The sequence below is a fragment of the Pan paniscus genome, chromosome 1 (genome assembly GCF_029289425.2).
Source record: "Pan paniscus chromosome 1, NHGRI_mPanPan1-v2.0_pri, whole genome shotgun sequence".
NCBI classification, from domain to species: domain Eukaryota; kingdom Metazoa; phylum Chordata; class Mammalia; order Primates; family Hominidae; genus Pan; species Pan paniscus.
This window is the reverse complement of record NC_073249.2, coordinates 226,547,216-226,557,741: the sequence shown is the minus strand read 5'-3', so window position 1 is coordinate 226,557,741 and position 10,526 is coordinate 226,547,216. Positions and strand designations below refer to the sequence as shown.

At 52.6% G+C, this 10,526-nt stretch overlaps 1 protein-coding gene and 1 pseudogene across 2 annotated transcripts in view; both read right to left on the bottom strand.

Annotated features, from left to right (window-relative positions):
- Positions 1-1,707: 1,707 nt before the first annotated feature.
- Positions 1,708-4,372, bottom strand: LOC100977841 (uncharacterized; annotated as a pseudogene).
- Positions 1,708-10,526, bottom strand: part of SLC35E2B (solute carrier family 35 member E2B) — a 34,259-nt gene continuing 25,440 nt past the window's right edge. For both annotated transcript variants that reach the window (XM_055099313.2, XM_008959388.5), the window contains exons 7-9: positions 10,193-10,265; positions 8,853-8,998; positions 1,708-6,466 (exon numbers count right to left, since the gene is read on the bottom strand). In XM_055099313.2, the coding sequence (XP_054955288.1) occupies positions 6,229-6,466; positions 8,853-8,998; positions 10,193-10,265 (457 nt within the window). In that variant the 3' untranslated portion in view covers positions 1,708-6,228. The remainder of the gene's footprint in view (positions 6,467-8,852; positions 8,999-10,192; positions 10,266-10,526) is intronic.

The window sequence follows — 10,526 nt, the reverse complement described above, 5'->3', positions numbered from 1 at the left end:
CTGACCTCAAGTGATCCGCCCGCTTCGTCCTCCCAAAGTGCTGGGATTACAGGCGTGAGCCACCGCGCCCGGCCTTTTACAGTGTGATTTTGAAGCTGACACTGGCAGTGGGTCCTCAAAGTGCAGACTCACTGGGTATGGTGCTTCCCCCAACTCCCAGGGCCCCACTCCAAACCCATGGATTCAGAGCATTGCAGGAGAAGAGGATAAAACGAGTAATTATTCCCTTTCCATATGTCAGGTTTTCCTCTTGACTTGAAAAGTCACAGAAAAATGCTTTAGACATCTGAATCTCAGGAAACAAACAATGGAAGATACACATCCGCATTTACTGGGCCTGAAATGGGAAAATGAAAGTTGTGGCAAGAAATTGACAAGGGCCCAAGAAGGGCGATGGGTATCGGAATTTTTTTCATCCCGGAATGAAATGCTGCTTGCTTTGTGTACCCAAGCTCTTTTTTTATTTTTATTTTTTTGAGACGGAGTCTCGCTCTGTTGCCCAGGCTGGAGTGCAGTGGCGCGATCTCGGGTCACTGGAAGCTCCGCCTCCTGGGTTCACGCCATTCTCCCGCCTCCACTCCATTCGCCCGCATTAGGCTCCTGAGTACCTGTGACTACAGGCGCCTGCCACCATGCCCGGCTAATTTTTTTTTTTTTATTTTGGGTAGAGACGGGGTTTTACCGTGTTAGCCAGGATGGTCTCAATCTTCTGACCTCGTGATCAGCCTGCCTCTGCCTCCCAAAGTGCTGGGATTACAGGCGTGAGCCACCGCGCCTGGCCTCCCCCAAGCTCTTAATGTTGCTTCCTGAGTTCTTGGTAACTGGGGAAATCTCCCAATTTTTTTATTTTATTTTTTTTTTGAGACGGAGTCTCGCTCTGTCGCCCAGGCTGGAGTGCAGTGGCGCAATCTCGGCTCACTGCAAGCCCCACCTCCCGGGTTCAACGCCATTATCCTGCGAGCCTCAGCCTCCCGAGTAGCTGGGACTACAGGCGCCCACCACTACGCCCGGCTAATTTTTTTGTGTTTTTAGTTGAGATGGGTTTCACTGTGTTAGCCAGGATGGTCTTGATCTCATGACCTTGTGATCCGCCTGCCTTGGCCTCCCAAAGGGTTGGGATTACAGGCATGAGCCACAGCACCTTTTTTTTTCTGTTTTGAGAAAAAGTCTCGCTGTGTCACCCAGGCTGGAGTGCAGTGGCACAATTTTGGGTAACTGCAGCCTCCGTCTCCTGGGTACAAGTGATTCTCCTGCCTCAGCCTCCCGAGTAGCTGGGATTATAGGCGTGCGCCACCACACCTGGCTAACTTTTGTATTTTTAGTAGCGACAGGGTTTTGCCATGTTGGCCAGGCTGGTCTTGAACTCCTGACCTAAAGTATCTGCCCACCAGCCTCCCAAAGTGCTGGAATTATAGGCATGAGCCACCGTGCCCGGCCAAAAATCTCCATTTTACCCTTCCTTTGTGAAATCTGTGAGTACCCAAATGCAGCCACTCATGTCAAACCCTAACAAAATCGACCCCAGAGCCCACGAGGAGGGGGTGGCCTCGCACTTGCGCTTGATAGGAGCTGCCACAAAGGCCTTTCCCAACCAGAACTTTGGGTTCAGCCACTTCTGTGAAGAGCCTCTTTGCTAGCAACAGCCAGCCCCACCGGTGAACAAAGTAGCATGAACACCAGAGTTCCACAAGGAAGAAAACAAAGCAGTCCATATTTAACATTTATTTTACTTTGCTGAGCAAGAATCATAGACAGCTACTACCACAGCTGCTTCGTTTGGACAAAAATAACCAGGAGGCATCCACAGGATTAGTTACACGGTATCAACTTACCACCACAGCAGAATCAACAGTGACTCGCTAATTAACAGAACCGTTTGCTAGAAAGCACTAATCTAGTTATATAAATACTGAAATAGGTCACATGCAAAACACTATAAACGTTTTGTATGATGTACTTTTAGTTCTCCATAGTTTTGTTTGGTATAAAGGAAATATAATTTGGCTGTGACGTAGACTGTTGATGTAATTTTCAAGTTTTCCCGTATGGGGAAAGTTGCCCTGACTGTGGCCCTTTTCAAGGTGGAGCCTCCAACACCACGTTGGCAGATTCAGACTCCGTGAACAGTCTAAATGAGCAAGTCAGCTGAATGCCACTTTCAGATGAAAGGGAAATGAGATGGAAAACAACAAAAAAGGACTGCCAGGCGGAACACTTTCCAACCGAGTTTTCGTTGAGTGAGGATCCAGCAGCCATCAAACTCAAACATAGGGGCCCGCAGGGAAACTGGAGGAAATACTTCAGAGACAGCAAAGCTGAAGGTTTCTGTGCTCTGAGGGATCGGAGAGTGGATGTCCCACTCCTGTATCCTCAGCCAGACACAGAACTAGCCAGATTCATTAGGGAAGCTCGGATGCTCTCATTCTATAAAGTAAGGCCCCCAGCAGGGCACATACATACATTGGGAAAGAATAAACCCCTTAGTACCATGTTGGTCAAAGGCAAGAGAGAGAATTCTATTTCCATCTGGAATGTCATTCTTGTTTACTTCTTCCAACAGTGAAATACTTCCAGGCCTTCGAAAGGCCATCCTTTGGACACATGTAAAAAGCTGTCTTGTTGGCCCGTTATTCCCACTGACCCGTCTGAGTGATCACTCAGGAGCGCGGCGGCAGCAAGCAGAGCTCACCGGATTTGGGACAAGGATTTTAAAGGCAGCTACAAAGCTGAGCTCTATTTGCTGACGATAGTCTCTGTTCAGCTCTTTAAAATGACTGACTGACTCACCATGATAATTTTTCACAAATTAAAGACACATTTTGGGTTGTGCAACAGTGTTCTCATCTTTCCAGGCAGGCAGATTATTTTAATGCTGTTATACAGGGAATTGGGACTCTCGGATTTTCTTTTTTAACCTTTTTATGCCATTCAGTAGGGGAAGTTTCCTTGAAAGTTAGAGAGCTGCAAATCTCTAAGTATCAACGTAAAGAAGCAGATGACCCAATTTGGGAGGTGGTTCAAGTGTTCTGTTTGTTTACAAAGGCACAGACCACGACCATGGACACACCCAGTGGAAGTAACCACACCTGGTGTGTTCCTAGAAGCTCACCTGTGACAGTTCAACAAGAACTTACTATTCTAGAAAAGTATTACACAAAGTTATTTAAAAAAATGTCTCTACAATCGTTAACACGGCCAAGCCAGGCCTTGGGTTTTGCCTCTTGGTGCCCGGCTGTGCTGGGAATGCCATGAAGACCAGCGGCTGGAAACCGACTTGGGCATGGAGAGGAGACTGAGGGAGAGGGAGGGGACAGCACGACTGAGCAAGGGCACAGTGCTGGCCGCCTCATGGGCTCCAGGCTCCTTCTGCCAGGATGAGGAAGAGGCCCCAGAGCAGCGTTACACAGGATATTACCCTATTTGCTAATCCTTTGGAAAAACGTTTGTTTCTGGTCCATAAACAGAAAATCAAAACAGGATGGCAGCTCCTTGTGAGGGTGGAGGGGAGGGCACCAGAGGATGTGCGGCTGGAAATTCCAAGGTGCTCAGAACCAGGCGCCTGCACCTCTCCTTATGCCAGACCACAATCTTCAAAGAGGCCGGCAGCCACATTCTCGATGGGGAGGTGGACAAGGCCACCCTGGGGGTTGCTTTCAATCTGTCCTCACAAATCAACAACCCCCCGCCACCTCCAGGGCATTTTCTAATAGTGTTTGTTTTTGAGACGGAATCTTGCCCTGTTGCCTAGGCTGGAGTGCAATGGCACCATCTTGGCTCACTGCAACCTCCACCTCCGGGGTTCGAACAATTCTCCTGCCTCAGCCTCCTGAGTAACTGGGATTACAGGCACCCACCATCGCACCCAGCTAATTTTTGTATTTTTGGTAGATACAGGGTTTCATCATGTTGGCCAGGCTGGTCTCGAACTCCTGGCCTTGTGATCCGCCAGCTGCTGCCTCCCAAAGTGCTGCGATTAGAGGCGTGAGCCACCGCACCCGGTCTTCTATTAGTTTTTGAGGAAAGCAGAAAAAAAGAAATGGAAACCCAGGGAAAGTCACGTGACAAAACATCTTCGCAGCGCAGTGAGCACACACCTGGCCTGTCCTCCACACACAGGTCAGCGGTTTTATAGAAGCGGCTGAAGCAGGTGTAGTAGCCCACGCCTATATTCTCAACACTACGGGAGGCTGAGTGGGAAGGATTGCTTGAGCCGAGGAGTTCAAGACCAGCCTGGGCAACAAAGCGAGAGCCCAGCTCAACAAAAAAATAGCCAGGCATGGTGGCACGTGCCTGTGGTTCCAGCCACATGGGAGGCTGAGGTGGGAGGATCACTTGAGCCCAGGAAGTCGAGGCTGCAGTGAGCCAAGATCATGGCACTGTACTCCAGCCTGGGTGACAGACAGAGCAAGACTGTCTCAAAAAAATAAAAAGGTTACTTGTGGGTTAAAAAGCCTCACTTCGGTCCATCATCATGGCAGACTTTTTCGAGTAGGTAGAAGTTAATGAGTCAGAATTATTGCTCTGTTCCTGAACGATTTTATCTTCAGGAGGGGCTATTTTTGTATTTCCCGGGTGAGAAGCCAAATGGAAAACCAGTGAAGGGACCATGGGTGCCAAAGGCCTAAAGAGCAGGCAGGGAAATGAGACTCGGGGCCGAGCAGGCGGGGAAATGAGACTCGGGGCCGAGCAGGTGGGGAAATGAGACTCGGGGCCGAGCAGGCGGGGAAATGAGACTCGGGGCCGAGCAGGTGGGGAAATGAGACTGGGGACCACTGGAGCCCCATGCTGCCTCTGACAAGCCCTGGAGCTCTGGGTCTCAAAGGCTGGCTGGCAACAGGCTGCACCGGGCATGGGAATCCGCCGGCTGCGAGATTGGGGGTAAAGAGCTCAGACACGGTCAGAAGCCTCTGCCTAACACACGGCTCCAGTAGCCACTCCTCAGGCCTCCTGCGCCCTCGGGGGTGCGTGACACAGGAGGATGAGTTGAGCTGGCTGGTGGCCCCAGTGTGCAGTACTACTGTCCCTTGGGGAGAGTGGGACGGGGTGGGCGCCTGACACACACCACGCGCCCCAGAAACATTCAGTGTGGACGCTTCCTTTTTCAGCAAGGACGGCGCCCAGGTAAACGCCACGTAACCCAAACCATCAACACTGCAGCGTCCTGCTGAAGGCTCACGTGGGGAACTGGACAGGTGCTAGGTGATGAGATTAGGAACAGTGGGCTCTGAGGGAGGACAGACAGGCTCACCCCACGGGGACCTCAGAACAGCCTGCCTCATACTCAGAGTCCAAAAAAGAAAAGGAACGTACACATCTCCTCCCAAGTTAAACACGAGAGGTTTGTCCTCAACCTCAGGGCTGGAAACCACCACAGGTAGGAGGGCAGGGTGCCCTGGGGTTGCGGGGAGCTCATGCAGCCCAGGGTGGGGAAGGGGTAGGGGGGCAGGGTGCCCCCCGGGGGAAGGTGGGCAGGGGCTCACGCAGCCCAGGGTGTGGAAGGTGACGGGCAGGGCACCCCGGTGTGGGGAGCTCACGCAGCCCAGGGTGTGGAAGAGGTAGGGCCTTCCTCTAAACAGAAGCGACTGAACGGCCTCCGTGCTCGTAGCCCTTGAGTGCCGTGCAATGCTGCAGCTTGAGGCTTGCGATGCCTCTGGGATAGTCTGAGGATGCCCACAGCCCTGGGTCAGGTGGGGAGAAGTTCTGAGTGCCCACTGTGGCAGCAGGAGACCCTTCCTTCCAGGGCCCAATGTCCCCTCCCTTCGGCCCTGCTCTGTGGCCTCATGCCCAGGGCCAGTCTGCCGCCGGTCCAGGGCCTCAGGGCCTTCGACGGCTGGTGTGGGAAGCCGAGGGCTCTCTTGGCTGTGGCAGGGAGCGGCTCTCGTTGGCACTGGACCCACCTCTGGCTCCCGGTGGACCCTGGGGTGCCGCCCAGAGAGGAAGTGGGCACCCCCAGCATGGGAGCCTCAGAGGCTGTTTTCACATTACACGGGGATGGGCTCGGCGGACACAGTCAGCTACTGGTCTGGTCTCTACTCCAGGAAGCTGATACCTGGAATCCCCAGTTTGAGTTTCTGCTGGTCTTCACCGACAAACCGAGAAAGCCGCAGGCAATGGCCAACTTAGCTCCCCATGCCCTGCACCCCAGCAGGGCCATGAAGGAGGGCGTCCCTGCCCATTTCTGGGGGATGCAGTGTCACGAGGACAGCAGCAGCTGGCAGCTTCCTGCTCTCAGGGATGCTGCCTGGGGTCCTGTGGAAGCAGTGGCTCCACTGTGTCGTCTGGGGCCCGGCCAGTGGCTGCAGCCAGGCTCTGCAGCGCCTCCTGCTGGTGTTGCCTGGCTTTGTTGTAGAGCAGGACCCCAACTGTCACCAGGGCTGTGCCAACGGCCGACAAGCTGGTGATCTTGTTGCCGAAAACGATTACGCTGAGCCAGATGGACAAGGCATGCTTCACGGTGCTGGCGACGCTGCAGAGACAAGGGGAGGCAGCAGGGGCGCTCAGGGTTATGGTCTCCTCAGCCCGTGGCCAGCAGCTTGGCTGAGCCTGGGTCTGGAGGCTGGGCGGGGTTGGGGGACTCAGCGTCACGGTGACATCAGCCCTGCGGCCAGCAGCTCAGCTGACCCCGGGTCTGGAGGCCAGGATGGGACGGGGGTGCTCAACGGGACCTGGGTGGTGGTGAGCTCAGCCCAGGGGTTTGGGAGCTTTCAGCGGGGCTTGCCTGCTCCCTCGTCCCTTCTTTTTTGAGGGGTACTTTTCATTATTAAAAAACGCAGAGGAGGAGAAACCTAAGTAACGGCCACATCCTGTGATCTAGACGCAGGAATTCATGACATCCGCCTCATCAGCTTCATCCAATCGAGGTGGGTCTCACTATGTAGCCCAGGCTGGTCTTCAAATCCTGGGCTCAAGTGATCTTCCCACCTGGGCTTCCCACAGGGCTAGGATCATAGGCGTGAGCCACCACACCCGGATGAAATATTTTTAAGTAAATTACAGGTATCATGACATCTCACCCCTGAGTACTTCAGCCTGCTCTCTAAAGAACAAGAACATCACCGGGCGCAGCAGCTTAGCCTGGAATCCCAGCACTGTGGGAGGCTGGGCGTGGGGGCTCATGCTTGTAACCCCAGCACTGTGGGAGGCTGGGCGTGGGGGCTCATGTCTGTAACCCCAGCACTGTGGGAGGCTGGGTGTGGGGGCTCATGCTTGTAACCCCAGCACTGTGGGAGGCTGGGCGTGGGGGCTCATGTCTGTAACCCCAGCACTGTGGGAGGCCGGGCACGGGGGCTCAGCCTGTCATCCCAGCACTGTGGAGGCCGGGCGCCGTGGCTCATGCCTGTAATCCCAGCACTGTGGGAGGCCGAGGCGGGCGGATCGCCTGAGGTCAGGAGTTTAAGACCAGCCTGGCCAACATGGTGAAACCCTGTCTCCACTAAAAATACAAAAATTAGCCGGGCATGGTGGCACACGCCTGTAATCCCAGCTACTTGGGAGGCTGGGGCAGGAGAATCACTTCAACCCGGGAGGCGGAGGTTGCAGTGAGCCGAGATCAAACTAAGGAAATCCAGCTCTGGGTGACAGAGCAAGACTCTGTTTCAGGAAAAATAAAGTACAAAGGCAGGGCGCGGTGGCTCACGCCTGTAATCCCAGCACTTTGGGAGGCTGAGGCGGGCAGATCACAAGGTCAGGAGATCGAGACCATCCTGGCTAACACGGTGAAACCCCGTCTCTACTAAAAAATACAAAAAAAAAAAATTAGCTGGGCATGGTGGCAGTCGCCTGTAGTCCCAGCTACTCGGGAGGCGGAGGCAGGAGAATGGCGTGAACCCAGGAGGCGGAGCTTGCAGTGAGCCGAGACTGCGATACTGAACTCCAACCTGGGCGAAAGAGTGAGACTCTGTCTCAAAAAAAAAAAAATAAATAAATAAATAAAATAAATTTAAAAATAAATAAATAAATAAATAAAATAAAATAAGTTGCAAATAAATTGCAACTTCATTCAATCTGCCCAGTTACAGAAGTGGAAAGAAGCTGAAGGATCCTCCCCGTTTCTAGAGCTGCGCCACACGGCACAGGAAGCAGTGGCCACAGGTGTCTGTTCAAGTTCAAACTGACGGCAATCAGCTTGAATTCCGAATCTGGTTCTTGTTATATTCTCCACATTTCAAGTGCTCAGAAGCCGTATGTGGCCAGTGGCTCCTGCACTGGACAGCCCAGAAGAGACCATTCCATTCCTGCAGACAAGACTAGTCGCAGCGCCCGGCTATTCTAGACAGAAAAGCACTCAATTTCAAAAACCTTCAAACGCAGAGACTTCTAGTGGAGATTTCCCTAAATACCTATTTCACACAGTTTACGGTTTATTTTACAGTTTCTCATTTGTTTTTTTGTTTTTGAGAAGGACTCTCACTCCCATCCCTCAGGCTGGAGTGCAGTGGTGAGATCTCGACTCACGGTAACCTCCGGCTCCCGGGTTCAAGTGATTCTCCTGCCTCAGCCTCCCGAGTAGCTGGGATTACAGATGCCCAGCATCACACCCGGCTAATTTTTGTATTTTTAGTAGAGATGGGGTTTCACCATGTTGGCCAGGCTGGTCTTGAACTCCTGACCTGAAGTGATCCACTTGCCTTGTCCTCTCAAGTGCTGGGATTACAGGCATGAGCCACTGGGCCCAGCCTATCGTTTGCATTTCAAACAGCATGGGTATAAAATAGCCTAGTAATTACACTGCATAGCCACAGTCATCCCTGTGGAAGAGAATCACATGTGTCCCTTATAAAAATACCTAGATTTCTGGTCTCCTTTGTAAACAACCTGGACACACTCGACTCTTGGGAAGTTCCTCTGCTCACCTGAAAGTCACCGGGGAGATTTTCCCCATGAGGGCGTACGCCGTGACGCTCTGAAGGTGGAACAGGACTCCGTCTGTCAGAAGCAGCAGCACCACGTCCTGGTTGTAGCTGAAGCTCTTCCCGCTCCTCCCGATCACTGGGACGTCCTGTGTGGCAAACAAAAGGGTACTCTATCGGTTTCCATTGTCCATCTACTAATCATCCACCACAAACGCCCAGCGCCACTCCTGCCCAGAAACTGGGTAAAGCTGCTGCCACTGAGGACAGCCCTGAAAATGCCTCGAGGGGACAGCTGGACTGTGCACTCATCCATTTTCTGTTTTTTTTTGTTTGTTTTTATTATTTTTTGCACTAATTAATTTTCACCATGCAGATGCAAATGGACAAGCACATGAAAGAGGCTGAACATCACCATCATCAGGAAAATGCAACAGAAACCCCAATGCGGGGCCAGGCGTGGCCAGCCTGGCCAACACGGTGAAACCTCGTCTCTACTAAAAACATAAAAACTAGCCAGGCGTGGTGGCGGGCGCCTGTAATCCCAGCTACTCGGGAGGCTGAGGCAGGACAATCACTTAAACCCGGGAGGCGGAGGTTGCAGTGAGCTGAGATCGCACCACTGCACTCCAGCCTGGGCGACAGAGTGAAATATCATCTCCAAAAAAAAAAAAAAAAATTAAATATAGAATTATTATATAATCCAGCACTTCCACTGCTGGGTATACACGCACAAGAACTGATGGCCCTGGCCGGCAACCACAACTTCCCTGCAGGGAGAATGGCCAAGTCAGTCAGCCTTGACAGCTAATGGATTAAAATCCAGAAAACCGCAGTAAGAACTTGAAACTGCATCTCACACAGAGAACCCTCTGTGTGGGAGACTCTAGGGAAGTCTACAAATTGCAGGTCCCAGCTACTTGGGAAGCTGAGGCAGGAGAATAACTTGAGCCTGGTAGGCAGACTTTGCAGTGAGCAGAGATCACACCATTGCACTCCAGCCTGGGATACAGAGCGAGACTCTTTATAAAAAAAAAAAAAAAAAAAAAAAAAGTTTTTCTAATAAAAAAAAAGAAATTAAGCTAACCTAAAAGTCATCTCAAGTTGAATGATGAAGAATCAAAACAAAACAAACAAACAATAAACAAAATAAAAGTCTTCACACAGAAATCTGAGCTGCAAACCCCGAGTGGCTCCCAGGGCAACTCAGCTAAGCAGGACCCGCAGCGGAGCTGGGCCCGACCAGCCAGCACACGGCCTGGAAATGGAAGTCATTCTGCTCCCGAATCACCGGAGAAGGCAGCCCGGCAAGTAAGGACGGGACGCCTGTGTCTGAAACCCACCGTAAAGAAGACCCGGGCCGGGACGAGCATGGCCACCGCAGCGGCGCTGGTATAGAACTGCAGCTCCGGGGCCCTGTGGGTGACAGAACACGCTGGGCCCCCCGTGTCGGGACAGGCCGAGTTCACACGCAGCTCCCTCACAGCAAGAACACCCAGGCACCCCAGCCCAGAAGACGTTCATTCTCTCTAGGCAGGACTGGGGCCGCTGCAGCTTCCCAGAAATGAAAACGCAAACGCACACCAGGCTGGCTGAGGGGCTCAAGGGAGTAGCTGAGAAACAGGCGGGTCTCTCCCGAGCTTAGACAGGGTACTTGTAAAGGCCACCCAGGCCAGA